The sequence below is a fragment of the Pan troglodytes genome, chromosome 7 (genome assembly GCF_028858775.2).
Source record: "Pan troglodytes isolate AG18354 chromosome 7, NHGRI_mPanTro3-v2.0_pri, whole genome shotgun sequence".
Classification (NCBI taxonomy): domain Eukaryota; kingdom Metazoa; phylum Chordata; class Mammalia; order Primates; family Hominidae; genus Pan; species Pan troglodytes.
The window spans coordinates 76608138-76623179 of record NC_072405.2 but is presented as its reverse complement, the minus strand read 5'-3'; the positions used below and the strand labels follow the sequence as shown (position 1 = coordinate 76623179).

Genomic DNA, 15042 nt, shown 5'->3' with positions numbered 1-15042 from the left:
GAGGGAAATAATCCAAATTATATTTTAAATACAATAGGTTCTTACAGTAAAGGAATCCAATAATTAATATAAATGATTTTCTAAGGACAGGAGACTAAAGTATCAATGGATACAAAATGTGGCAGAGATGACCCTTTGCCCCTCAATATTTATTCCAGTGTCATTATTTCAGTGTAGAACTCCCTAAGTTTCAGCTGGGCACATGGCTGTCCAGCCAGTCAGCATATTTCCCAGTCTCCCTTAGAGCTGGATTAGCCATGTTACAAAGATCTGGCCATGGGGATGAGAGTGAAAGTGATGTGTGTCATTTCTGGGTCATATCCTTAAAGGGAGTGCTTGCCCTCCACTTTCTCTCCCACCCTCTGTCCCCCTGGGGCTGGAATGTGAAAAGTGTAGTGGTAAGTCAGCTTCAACCGTAGGGAAAAGGACAACACCCTACTATACTGGTTCCCCCACCTTCTCTAACCCATTGGAAACACCTAGAGCATATACATAAATACTGAGGCCTGGCTCTCACCCCCACATACTCAGATTTCATTGGTCCTAGGGGCTGGTAGGGCAATAAGATAAAAGAAGCAGGAGTCTCTGAATAACCTGATGCGGCTGAGCTGCTAACCCCACTGGAACACCACTGGGGTATATTTAATTTAAAAATTAAATAACTAGAGTTCTAAGAGAGAATGCAAAAAAGGCCATGTTGATTACATATGGCTTTCCTAGCCACAAACAATCCTTCTGCATTGTTCAAACTACTGTTATTTGGTCTCAGTTAAAGCAGCTGAACAAATATCCTTACGAATAAACACAAAATTCTGGCCTTCAGGAAGAAAAGAATATGTTAAGTACAGGTAAGAAAAAATACTACTCTTTTTCTAAAGGAAAAACTAAAGTATAACTATTGAAAACAAAAAAGGGCAGTTTTAGCTTAATCCGGGGAAATTATGGCTGAACTAGAGATTTATTAAAGAAAAAACAAAAAATAAACTAAAAATATTAGACAAAGACAGAAAAAAGATACTAAAGTTGGCCAATTCATTAATGATTTGCATAAGTCAATGAGGCCTTGGTATCAAAATGTGATGATTTTAGGACAGAGTTAAAGTTAAATAAATATTGATTTCTCTTATAGGCCCATTTTTGACAGGACATAGGTTAGACTGCTTTAAGACATGGTCTTAATAAGAAATAATAAAGATATAGTCTCCTTCTATTTTGTTGCTCTGTCACCCTGAACATGTACCTTCCATTTCATGTTCTAAAATGGCTGCCCCATCACCTGCCATCACATCCTCATACCAGGCAGGGAGAAGAGGGAAAGGAGAAAAGAGAATGCACACTCTTCACAATAAGGGCACACTGCAGAAGTTACCCAGGCCACTTCTGCTCACACCCCACTACCCAGAACCTTTACATAGGCCCACACTTATCTGCATGGGAGGCTGAGAAATGTAGTCTTAAGCTGGACCTAAAACTTTTATCACTATAGAAGAAAAGAACATTGGGTACTGGGGACACTTAGAAGTCTCTGCCAGAGGTTTCATTATGAAGTGGTACAAGAAAACTTGAGGTAAAGTTGTGTCTAGAATATTCAAAATACATTTTGTAAATATATAAAATATATAAAATTGGCCAGGCATGGTAGTTCACACCTGTAATCCCAGCACTTTGGGAGGCCGAGACAGGTGGATCACCTGAGGTCAGGAGTTCGAGAGCAGCCTGGCCAATGTGGTGAAACCCCGTCTCTATTAAAAATACAAAAAATTATCCAGGCGTGGTGGCAGGTGCCTGTAATCCCAGCTATTTGGGAGACAGAGGCATGAGAATCGCTTGAACCCAGGAGGCAGAGGTTGCAGTGAGCCGAGATCATGCCACTGCACTCTAGCCTGGGCAACAGAGCAAGACTCTTATCTCAAAAAAATAAAAAAAATAATAAAATATATAAATACAAATATATTTATATATAAAATTATAGAAAGCCAAATTTGGCATAGTTATACAGTATAGAAAATGAAAGCCCCCTTCATCCACATACCTCTGGGAAAATAATGAATTCTTAAAATAATCTTGGAGTATGTGGGTGCGGGACTAACATTTAGGTCAATTAATAGAATATAATAATGCCTTTCCATAGATGGTCTCCTAGTGCTACTGATAGAAATAAGGCTTTGGAATGAGAGATGTTATTTCTGGAATCCTAAAATTTCTTTCTTTGGGGCAACAGTCTCAAATAAGAAAAGGCTGGAACTCCTAGGAAGCATGAAAGCAAGGCCAAGCTGAGGCATTACAAGGCACCAAGGGAAAACATTAGCATTTCTTGCACAATCTCTGAAAATGTGTCACCATCTATAAAGCCTCTCCTACTGGCAAGAAGGCAACTGAAATAGATAATTAAAATAACAAAAGTGGCAAATCAAAATCAAACATAGATATCAATCCATATTTGACTCTTTCCGAGAAACAAAGTTTTCAGATGAATAAAAATGTTTATCCATCTATATTCTATATTGTGATATTTTCACTGTAAGACCAGAGAATATTTTTATATCAGTATTCTAAATTTAATCAGATGGAGTCATTTCTTAAGTACTATACAATTTAACCTTTCAAATGAAGGGCTTGCCTTTTAATGGAAAATATGCATTTCACATTAATAACAAAACACAATGTCCTTGGCTAAGATACTCTCGAGCAAAATAGATCCCTTTTTGTACACTATGCTCCGTTATATGTAAGGCTATACAACAAATTTATTCAATAAATCAAAGTCTGAAATCACCGATACTAATTAGAAGTGCTTAAAAATCATAACTTCAAATTAACATATCATTTTCTTAAAATTTCAATCATTGAACTCTTGGATCAAATGCAATAGTTTATGAAAATGGGGGAATTTTTTTTAAGCAGTTATTATTAGATGTATCATCATGTGAATAGTTATGTTCAATACCAGGGAAAAAGTGACCCAGCCACACTTTTAATCAATGAAACATTTACTACAGAATGCTTTTCCTGAATTTTTGATTGTTTGAGGCAACTACAATGTTATAAATCAAAGATGATTTTAATGTAGCTAATATTTTAATAAATTGTAGATTCTTCAATTTACAATTATAATTAAATCAAAGATCTTGATTTTAACATAGCTAATAATATAATTCTAATAAATTCACATTTGAAAATTTTTAATAAATTTAATAACACTTTTAATGAAGAACAAAAATCTATCTCATGAAAAGTAAATATAAATAAAATGTTTAAAGAAATAATGCAAACTAAAACAATTATTTTCAGGTCAAACCAATAGTGCTGAAAACACAGACATAATAATTTTATTTGGTATGAAAATATAATACCAGGTATATACTAAAAGAATACTTAAGAAAATGCTGTTTAAAACAAGTGCTGAAGAAACTATAATCACACTAAAATGTCAGATAAATCATTTTCTTTTTTTTACATGGCTAATGACTGATATGTGCATCAAATGTAAAATAGAAGTTTTATACTATTTGCACCATGGTTTAAAAAATGGTTGTCATTATTTCTGAGATTTGAACCTATTCATACTAGATGTAATAAACCAGAAGTGCTTACGTCTCTACTTGAGCTCCTAAATTTGTATGTTGTGTTTAAGAAAATCACATTTAAAAGAATAATTGAACAAAGCCTATCATACATCCACCCTCAGATGTCCAAGCTCAATTCCCTTTTCTATTCCTGAAAGTGTGTGTCCAAATCATTACGGTTCTCTTCAGGGCACTGCCCTCTCAGCAACAACAAACAACAAAACAAGAGCAAAACAAAACAGAACATCAGACAGAAAACCAGAGTTCAACTTCATAGAGGAAGAACGACCATCGGATAGCAAGCAACCTCCATACTTGCCTCTCCCCTAAAGTGGCCCTTGTCCTTACTCATAAGTTCCTTCTGGAGGAAAGCCATCCCTCCCTGGTGGCTCCCAGAACACTCCCTCTCCTGCATTCCCTAGGCCCCGCTGGAGTTCTCAGAACTTTCTTCTATTAAACTTGTCCTTATGCCTCCAGGCTTGGAAAAGACAGGGTGACTGACAGACCAGGCTGGTGACTCTCAAGCTGGTCTGAGCACGTGCCAAGCTCAGTCTGTGGATAGACAAGACAGAGGAGAGGGAGATAAGCTTGGAGTTTAGGGAGGGGAAAAAAAACCACTTCCGGCCGGGCACCGTGGCTCACGCCTGTAATCGTAGCACTTTGGGAGGCTGAGGTGGGGGAACTTCCGTAGCTCAGGAGTTTGAGACCAGCCTGGACAACACGGTGAAACCCCGTCTCTACTAAATTAGAAAAAGTTAGCTAGGCATTGTGGCATGTGCCTGTAGTCCCAGCTACTCAGGAGGCTGAGGCAGGAGAATCGCTTGAACCCGGAAGAGGGAAGGTTGCAGTGAGCCAAGATCGCGCCACTGCACTCCAGCCTGGGCGATAGAGCGAGATCAATAAATTAATTAATTAATTAATTAATAAAAAAGAAAAGAAAAGGAAGAAACACTTCCTACCTATCAGGACTTTACCTACAGAAGCTGATTTGAATTTCAGGCCAGCCCTGTGAGGTATTATCAAATGTGTTTTCCAAATATGAAACTGAGACATACAGAGGCTGTGTTGTTTGCCCAAAGAGAGAGTTTGTAAGTTTCAGTGCGAGGATTTTAAACCAGTTCATCAGATTCTGTGCCATGCAGTTCACCTCACTGTCCCAGTGTGGGAGGGAGAGCCTCTGGTATGTGTTCACAAGGGGCCACAAAGACCATCCCAGGCAGTTCCACTAGCTGTACACTGGAGAAGCAGCAGAATTTGTAAAATGCACAAGTGACAGCTTGCCCATTCTTAGTTTTACTATGTTTTACTATGGGTATGTTACACAGCAAGATGGCTCGGAAAATTTCAGAAAATTTTGCCTTGTCTTATCTCCCAGTGCCATGGGGGTGCTTGCTATGCTTCCCCCAAAGATGCCATTTGCCTTCTGCCACTTTCTGTTTTCGCTGCTTTAGTTCCCTTTTTATTGTCTCTCTACCCTTGGCTAGGCTCATCTGCCTTACCCATCCCTAGACAAAATCATCCCCTTCTCTCCTCGCAGTTACCACCAAACTCCTTGAATAGTTTGTCCATCATACTTCACATCCTCAGCTTCCACTCGTGTCTCAACTGGTTCTGACAGTCTGGCTTTTGCTCACACATGCTCTACTGAAGCTAAAACCCCAATGACATTCTAACTGCCAGATCCAGCGACCTCTTCAGTCTTCACACACCCCACTTCCCTCAAGTCCTGCCACTTTAAAGCAACCTTTCTTTGAAAACTAGATCCTTCCTTGGCTTTCAAAGTATCAACTTCTCCTAGTTCTTTGTTTCAGCCTTCGATAGCTCAAAGTCACCTGCACACTCTACTCTTCCTCTATCCTTTAAACATTGACTCTCCAACACCCTACCTTTTGTTTGTGTATTTTCTTCCTCTAATTGCTCTCCTTGTGCCATCTCACTCAACTGATGGTTTCAAAATACATGATTAGTTAATTTTTAGATCTCTCACTTTTGGCCCAAATTATTTCTCAAGTTCCACATTCTTATCTTCAAAAATCATAGTAGTATTTGTGGCTCAGCTCAACATGTCCAAAAGCAAATTCATTTTCCTTTTCCTCCTAGTGCTGTTCTGTCCCCTGCATTCCAATTCTCAGTCAATGACACTACCCATCTAGTCTTCAAAACTAGAGACTTAGCCCCATCCTATGTTCTCCATTCTACTTAAACCTCCACTTCTGAGAGTATACAAAATATTAAAGCTTCTACCCAAAAAAGCCCTCATAGTTGGGCGTTTGATTTGTTTGTGGTTTGGTTTGGGTTTTCTGTTGTTACTGTTCTTTTATATTTTCCAATGCTTCTACCCCAGATCAGACTTTCCACATTTCTTACCTGGACTAATGCAATGACAGACTCTTAATGGGTAACTAGACTTCAATCTTTGTTCCTCAACCTTGTCAACAGAATTCTCTTGCTAAGAAACAAATCTAATCGCAATAGCTACTATTTTTATATTAAAGTAATTGGTATTATAATAGGGTATAATTATAAGACTGTTTCAGACCCCTAAATGTGAGGATCTGCCACGCTGAGGTCACATAACACATGCAGCACTTTGGGGATGGATAATTCTCCCAGTATAGCACATTCCTCCTCCTCCTTTAGGAGCCAGCTCTATCATCACCTCTTTCCAAAACTTTCCTTGACTCCCCAACTGAAAGAATCTCTATTGCCTCCACGTGACTTTGCTTATGGCTCTAGTGTCGCAGCTCCCATAGAGTATTGTGATGACCCAGCACCTAATATAAGCTGCGTTTGTCTGCACAGGCTGCCATAATAAAATACCACAGATTGATGGCTTAAGCAGAAATTGATTTTCTCACAACTCTGAAAGCTTAGAAATCTAAGATCAAGGTGTCAGTAGGTTTGGTTTCTCCTGAAGCTTCCCTTCTTAGCTTGCAGAGGGCGGCCTTTTCCCCATGTCCTCCCAAGGCCTTTCCTCTGTACACCCCAGTATCTCTCTGTGTGTCCAAATCTCCTCTTCTTTGAAGGACATTAGTCAAACTGAATTAAGGTCTACCCTATGACCTCATTTTAACTCGATCACCTATTTAAAGGCCCTATCTACAAATACAGTCCTATTCTTAAGTATTGGGGATTAGGACTTCAACATATGACTCCTGAGGAGGGAAACAATTCAGTCCATAACATAAACCTTAAGCATAATGTGCTGAATCAATCATCTTTGCCTGGAAGAGTCAGGTCATGACTTAAAGAGTTTGATTTCAGATGCATTCAAATCCTGCTTTGTTTGCTTTTGCTTTGTTTGCCTGTTTTTCTGTTTTCTTGAGCACCTGCTATTTACAAAGCCCTGTGTTTAGGCCAAGAAAAGCATACATAGGAAGTAAATGCAAACCCCCTTTTCTCTGGGAATTTGCCATCTAGACAAATGTTTTTTCTAACTGCTTTTACGAAAGCTCAAATCTGAGAAAGGTAGAGCCATGCACAGAGAAGCCAGGGTGACAATCCTGAAGCCATAAAATCTAGCTCTCCAGCAGCCCTTGCAAGGGCCTCTGGAGCTCCAGGGAGCACAATTTGAAAGAGCTAAGAGACATGCATATATTAAGCTGAATAACAGAGTGAGGATGCAATTGTTTAAACTCCAAGGCGCCATACTAACTGTGGTTGTTGTTACCCGGAATATAAAGTTTTCTCACTGTCTTAAAATCAACTAATGAGCATTTATAAGAATATCATTAAGAAGACTACACTAACAAAAGGAAAACAAAGAAGGAGGAAACAAAGAAGAGAAGTGGGGACATATAGAAAGGGTTGAAAAGGAATATAACAGAAACAAAAATTCTATCTAATGATGATCATAGGCATGGCTCTTAATAACAACTGTAGCATCAGCAAAATAACAGTAACTACTTATAGGACCCTCTTATGAGCCAGATGGGCCAAGCCCAGTGCATATATCTTATCATCCTTACAATACCCCTGAGAAATGCTATTGTTCTCCCTTCTACGAATGAAGAAAAAGGGGCATGAAAAGTTAGGAATGTGTTTAAAATCACAAAGCAAATTAGAGATGGGACTCAAATACCAAGGTATCCAAGATCAAAGCCTGGACAGGCAACAAACTTGAAAATATTTTGTTTATGACAAGACACATAGCTTGAAGTCATTGTTTTAATATGCCCACAATGTGGACTAGCCATGCATTCTGGTTTGCCAGGAACAATCCCAGTTTCCATCTGTTTCCCAGTGTCATCATTAATAGCACTCCCTTTCACCCTCAGAAGTGTCCCAGTTTAGACAGTAAATTATATGGTCATCCTGCCTCATTGCCACTGACCCACAGTGTAAATGGCCTACACAATTTTCCAGGCCCAGTGCAAAATAAAAATGTGAGGTTTCTTGTTCAAAAAGCAGGGGGCTGTGGGGGAATGCTATTAAAGGTACTGAAATATAAAGCTTTTTTCTTTCACGTATCTGCTCTGCTCATGTCCACCGTCCCATCAGACTTCATTTGCAAAACACAAGGTCAAAGATAAAATTGGCAAGAATTTCAAGATGGCAATAGCAGAGCATTAAAACAAGCTGGGCATCCTTCTCAGCTGAGAACCGTGGGCCACTGCACAGGATGTGCATCCATGAAGCCAGCCCTGGGTCTTCCTTTTCTCTGTCCACTCACATGAGTCTGTCATCTCGGCAGGCTGTGTCACAGGTTTGCAAACAGGAAACAGGTTGTAACTTACTATTGTCCAGACTTTGGATGTTAAATACTGGATGTCAGGTTCATGTAATCATTTATTTAGAAGAAATGTTTGAAAATATTTTTAATAAAGCACAAAATTTCATTTCCCAAGCAAAACAAGAACATAAATTCAAGCAAATTAGGTCACTCTCTACCATTTTATCTGTGACCTAAAAATAATTAATCTAGATCGTGTAACCTATCCATGATCTCCAACAAAAATTTAAAATATATGAAACAATAGTGCATGCAAAGTCTTTAATACCTCCATACCTGATTTAAATCATGTTTCTGTTTTAAAGGCAGGTACCACATGTTTAATTTGAAATTTTTTGCTGCATAAATTCCTATGTGCCTGAGCAAAACTGAAAATTCTACTATCTATTTAGACCAAATGGAAGAAAACAGGAAATCAAAATGTTCAGGATGATTGAGGCACCATCCTTAAAAATGGAGTGGGAGGATAGAGGATGGGTCAACTCATTGATTCATGCATGCACTCAACAAGCATTTATTGAGGACCTACAATGTCACAAGCACTGCACACAATTATGGAAAGCACAGGCACACAAGGTGGTATGCCCCTGTCCTCAAGGAGGTCTAACAGAATGAGACCAAAGTAAACAAATGCACACATCAACTACTTTGGGTACTATGGAAGAAGGAAATGCAGGGTAGAGTGGATACAAAGCAAGCAGCACCTGGGAAGAAGGGGCTAACTGAGCCTTGAAAGCCCAGTAGGAATCCACCAGGTACAAAAGGAAGGCCCCAGGAAGAACAAAGGCAGAGGCCTGAGGAAGCACAGCCCACCATGGAAAGAGTAGCCAGCTGAAGACACAGAGCTTTGTTCAAACAGCGGTGTGTGCCTGGGGGCAACTACAGAGAAGATGCAGATAGACCCATACCTTAGTGTAGAGAAGAAAGGCAATGCTCATGGGCTGTCTTGGGGATGGCAGTGGGGGAAGATGCTCTTTCCTTAAAGGCCAAAGTGTGGGAATTGAGGAGAGAGAGGGCTCAGAAATAGGAAAGATTTTAGAAAAGCTTTTCCCTCTAGCCATATGATTTTTTTTTTTTTTTTTTTTTTTTTTTTTTTTTTTTTTGAGATGGAGTCTCGCTCTGTCACCCAGGCAGGCTGGAGTGCAGTGGCATTATCTCGGCTCACTGCAACCTCCACCTCCCAGATTCAAGTGATTCTCCTGCCTCAGCCTCCTGAGTAACTGGGATTAAAGGTGTCCACCACCACGCCCGGCTAATTTTTTGTATTTTTAGTAGAGACGGGGTTTCACCATGTTGGCCAGGCTTGTCTTGAACTCCTGACCTCAGGTGATCCACCCACCTTGGCCCCCAAAAGTGCTGGGACATATGATCTTTTTATAAAGCTAATAATACCATTTTGTTTGCTTATTTATAGGGCAGTTAAGTAAAAATATGTTCTTAGTAGAACTAAAAATATGTTTTCTACCTCTTCTTCCTCTTCCTAATAAAGATTAGTCATCCTTCATCCATGTTAATGGCTTAAAGCAATAATAGAAATGATTAATGACTAATCTAACAAATATTTAATTTGACTTAGGAGTAAACTATCAATTTTTGGCAACAAATTTACCACTCGACTTATTTAATACTATGGCTAACTTTTAAAAATAACTTCTATTGCTTGTTTCCATCTCTGATAATTCCCTTAGGATAGGTTCCTAGAAGAGGAATTACCAGGCCAAAGGGTTTGAATAGATTAAAAGCTCTTGGTACATATTAGCATAGTCTAATATCAAAACCAGAGTGACTACATCAACTTCAGGTAACCAAGAAAACTCCATGGGGAATAAATGTTGCTATAAATAACACCCTAAAAAGAAAATCTAATAATGTATTATAAATAGATCTTAGGCTTTGTAAGCCAGAGTAAACTTTTATTTAGGATGGCATTCAGACTAATTAGTGCATTTGTGCATATAAACATAAACAGGCCCAAATGATGCATAAAGAAAATGAAAAGTGGAAGAGCCCATAAATTCTGAAAGAGATAAAAAGAAATCATGAAATGATGTTCTCCTTATAAAAGGGGAAAATTTATTTTATACTTTCCATACTTTCTTACCTAACTCTATATACTAACAGTAAGTTTTCTGTTGTAATGATCAGGTTTAAGATTAGAAGAAAAACTGATATTTTAAATAAAGAACAACAAATTGGTTTTTAATATAATTAGATTAACTGTCTCTGCAAATTAGCATTCTGCACAGCACTTTGTTCACAGATCTTCAGAAAGAGTAATTATGTAAGAAATGACTCAGATTCTTCAAAAGACAAAGAACTTTGTTACCAAAAAAGTTTCATGAAAGCCAAATTTAAAGCTATTAAAAATCAAATCTTAAAAACATACTTTTTTGACAATCTTTGTTACAAGGAAGTATATAATAATTCCATAAACCACCAGTTACCAGGATATTCTCAAATACCTGTATATTTGCAGAGAATGTGGCCCCTGGAAGTCAAGTATATTGATTTTGAGAAGTCAACCATAACGCAGCCTGTACATTTTACATCACTTGAGACATTGTTCTTTCCTTCTTGCCACAGCCAAGAGGTGAATTTTATCTGTCATGATTATAAGCAGAAAGTTGACAGATTTCAGAACACTAAGCAGGAAGTTTGGCACCTGAAATATTTTCCTTCAGACCAAGGGGGCATGGAATTGGTTGTTGGAAGGAGAAGGATTTGGATGAGATCACAAAAACTAAAGCTCCTGGTTCTTTGAATGATGCTCTCCCAGGAATCTGGGTGGAAAGAAGCCAAGGCTCAAATTCTTTGTCTTTTCAGCAATGAATAGGAAAAATTCAACTTTTGAGTGTTATCTCAGCAGTTACTTTCACTCAGCTTTGCCCCTTCGGCCCTAAAATGAATGAAACGTTTTCAAAGCAGATGGCAGTGAGTCAAGCAGAAACGTGGAATGTAAGTACATCCCCACTTCCACGAAGTCCTGAAGCTTGATTACAGCACTCTCATGGGCCATGTAAACAGGGGACCAGAAACTGAGCAGAAGACAGATTTAAGCCGGGGCGGGGGCGGGGGGAATTGTAAGACTAGGACAGGGTGAGCGCCACATGTGGCTTTAATATCCAACAGCTGCTAGAGATCATCACCCCGCTGCTCTCTCTGTACCCCTACACCAGAATCCTCTGTCTCAAAGACCATAACTAAAGCGGCCACTGCCATGTTATCTGAGTAACGAACTCAAGCTCGAGCACATTCAAGGATTTTTTTTAACTTAGTGTACCTGAATGTAGCCGACTGGACCTTTAATCACTAAACCAAAGCTTTAAAACAAAGTCTCCAGGAAAGAACAAGAAGGAAAATCAATTACACAGTGCACTTGAGCAGACTGGGGAGGCGGGTAAAAGAAAAGTGAGGGAAGATAGGGCAGCCGGGATTCCCTGGACTGGAGCTCTCTTCTCTAGAGCTAACTTTTCAGACCTGGAGGTCTCCAAGGCCCCCGCAACTCAGTGAGTCTCGGGGCACTAACAAATCCCCGCGGGGGTCACCGCGCCCGCGAACGCAGAGTCCACACGTGGATTCCCGCGCCTGTGATGCCCCGACCCGTCCCGGGTCCCGGCACAGACAATGCCGCGCGTCCTTCCCGCAGCCACTCCGGGACCCGCGCCCCGCGCCGCCCGGACGTCCCCCTGCGTCTGCCGGGGACACTCACCGACACCAGGAACTCCAGCGTGCCCACATAGTCCCGCTCGGTCTTCTGGAGCTCGCTGAGCACGCACACGCGCAGGCGAAGCTGCTTCTCCAGGTCCTTGGCGCTCTCGGCGCGGCTGTCTCCGCGGCTGTCCTCGCTCATGGTCGGCGGCGGTGCGCAGCGCGGCGCTGCCCGCCGTGCTGAGCGCTGACCCGCGCGCCCGCTGCTGCCCGGCCCCCGGCGGCGAGAATGGAAAGTTGCCGCCTCCGCCAACTCCGAGGAGAGACAGAAGACTTTACATGCTGGGGAGAGGCTGGGCGCAGGGAGAGGAGGGGATCGGGCTGAAATCCCGGCGCGGGGGGCGCGGGGCTCTGCAGAGGAAACTCCTGGGAGTGGGGGCTCCGGCCAGGCCCTGCGCGCCCGGCCCCGCTGCTCTGGCCTCACACGGCCGGGGCTGGAGGGGAAGCGGCTTCGGCAGCCACAGCAGTGACTTGGACATTAATCAAAAGCTTTGTATCCGTGTGACTCCGACCCTTTACCCTTCACCAAATCTCAGGAAAAAGGAAACACAACCCTGGGGAAGTACTGCATACTGGCTAATCACACACACGCGCGCGCGCGCACACACACACACACACACACACACACACAGCAGCACTTGATATGGAACTCACAGGAGGTTCCCAATCCCAGGGACACACACTCCAAGGTGCAGCTCGAGGGTTACTCCTAAGCCTCCGCTATTGTTTAACTTTAATGTGTTTTGTACAAATCCTGAAAGCAAAGAAACAAGTCCCCACGGTTACATAACTGGATGGGAACAAAAACAACCACGGTATTGACCCTCCCTCTTTGAAAAGAAACACATTGATTTTTGGTTTCATTCAGGCACAAAACAGGTTTGCTTTTAAAACCCTCCAACTGAGAATAGTTCACAGGGCAGACACCCTCCAGTCTGAGCTTGGAAAGTCAATTAGCATAATAAATGAAGACACTATGGGAAAATGACAGCCTCTGCCCATGCAATAAACCCCAGATAAAATAAGCATCACCCTTGTACTGTGCTGTTTTCCATGTCTACAACTTTTTTCAACATCAAGATAGTATGTAAATCCATTGAGAGGCGAGGGTATTTGTGCCAGTTTTGTTTCTAAGAGCTGCTGTGATTTAAGACGGTGTCACTAATTGAAAAGATAAAGCTGTTGTTGAATGCTCATCAGAAGATAGAAAGCTAGATAGATAACGGAAATAATCTTAGATTTTTGAAGATAGACACACAGAACATTCTTGATTTTAAAGTTAAAGTTTATTGCCTTTTCTCACTTGGAAACTAAGCCTTAAATATTTCCAATACATTTAACAAACAAAACAATTTATATATTTTTTTGAATTGGTCTTATACACATATATTTTCCACAGATCAACTTCAAACAGTCTAAAACTAATGGCATTTAAATAAACTGAAGAGTGAATAGAGTTGTTGCAAGAAAGTGGTATGTTAATTTGTTGCAGTCACTGAAAGCATTAGCAAAACTCTAAAACATAAAGATGCTTTTCACTATATTTACATTAAAATAATTACCTATTGGTTTTCCAGATGATGTCTTTCCAGAGCATAGTGTGACCATTCCCCTCTGTAACCACACAAAGAAGGATTGTACTTTCTTTGTATATTAAAGATAAAATTTTCGAATGATGTACACAAAGCTGATGGGCAAGATGTGATTTTCCTCTTTCTTTTACAAATGACTATTTAGAGGTAGCCAAGAGCAAAGGGCAAACAACATAGATGGCTTCACACCCTGTGGCAGAAGAACAAAGGGCAAAGCATATTAAAGAGCAGACCTCACAGCACCTAGTAAACAATAAACAAAAGAAGCGGAAGACATAGGAAGCACACATCCAGAAATGAATGGGAAATGCAAGCATGACTGAACCTTCTCCCCATGTACTACAGGCAGAATTTCTTCCTCCCCAGGTCTGCACCTTTCCCTAGGGAAAAAAGCAAATAAATAAAGCAACTTTCTATCAGTTGTTCTCCTAGATAAAATAGAATCTCTTGTACTAATTGTCCCCAGTAAAGAACTGCTTATGCAACTTCCTTCTATCAAAAAATTAGTCTATGGACAATCCGTTAGGGCTGCAAGCTCATCTCTGAAAGCAGGACACTTGAGTTTGAATCATTAATGGGGTTTTACCCATCCAAATCATTTACCTCAATTCCACAAACATGCACTGAGGATCTCTACGAGCATTGCGTAGTGCGAAGGCCCAAGAGCCACAGAGACCCTGATCTGCAGACACATATTTCTCAAGGTGGCTCACAGACCATTGAATTACAATCACCCGAGGTCTTGTTAAAATGAACATTGCTGGACCCCACCACAAATTTGTTGAATGAGAATACCACAGATATCTGCCCTAAATTCTCTTACCAAGGTCCTCAGATTGTTCTTAAACTCACTAACGTTTGAGAACCACCATCTAAAGACTTACAGATGAGTCAGGAAGAGGGTCAAAGTGACATGTAGCTCTGTTTAAAAGGTAAGATGCAATGAATGCTTTGCAAAAAAAAAAAAAAAAATTGGTGTAATGGAAGCTAGCAGAAAAATATTCATATTTAACTGTGTAAATTCAAATTTCTCTCAGAAGTGCTTGTGTAGAAATTCTTAAGATATTTAAAGTTTCTGAACACACTTCTACTCCTTGGTCTACTCCTCAATATCATTTATAATTAATGAACAACTTCAGGACACCATGTAGTGCTTTCTTCCAGCCAGCTCTCAATGTCTTCTGTTGTGCTGGCTAGAGTTCTTAATTCCTCATCAAAGACATAAGAGCATAAGAAAACAGGGCTGGAGTATCTGGAAACCTTCACTTTGATGGTAAATAAGGTCTTTCATAAACTCTGAATGTGCTGTATCCCTCCCCACTTCCTCTATTGAAACTTTAGGCCCTGTCTGCCAGGAAAAGGAAAGCAACAACCAAAATGATGGACAGGATCCAGTTTTTTTCCTCAAATACTAATGAGGTTGAAGCATCCAGTGAAAAGGAGA

At 40.5% G+C, this 15042-nt stretch overlaps 1 protein-coding gene across 6 annotated transcripts in view; it reads right to left on the bottom strand.

Annotated features, from left to right (window-relative positions):
• The window catches only part of PREX2 (phosphatidylinositol-3,4,5-trisphosphate dependent Rac exchange factor 2), a 284958-nt gene extending 272111 nt beyond the window's left edge, over positions 1-12847 (bottom strand). For all 6 annotated transcript variants that reach the window (XM_519798.8, XM_016959541.4, XM_016959542.4 and 3 more), the window contains exon 1: positions 12008-12847. In XM_519798.8, coding sequence (XP_519798.3) covers positions 12008-12148 — 141 coding nt within the window. In that variant the 5' untranslated portion in view covers positions 12149-12847. The remainder of the gene's footprint in view (positions 1-12007) is intronic.
• Between the last annotated feature and the right edge of the window lie 2195 nt (positions 12848-15042).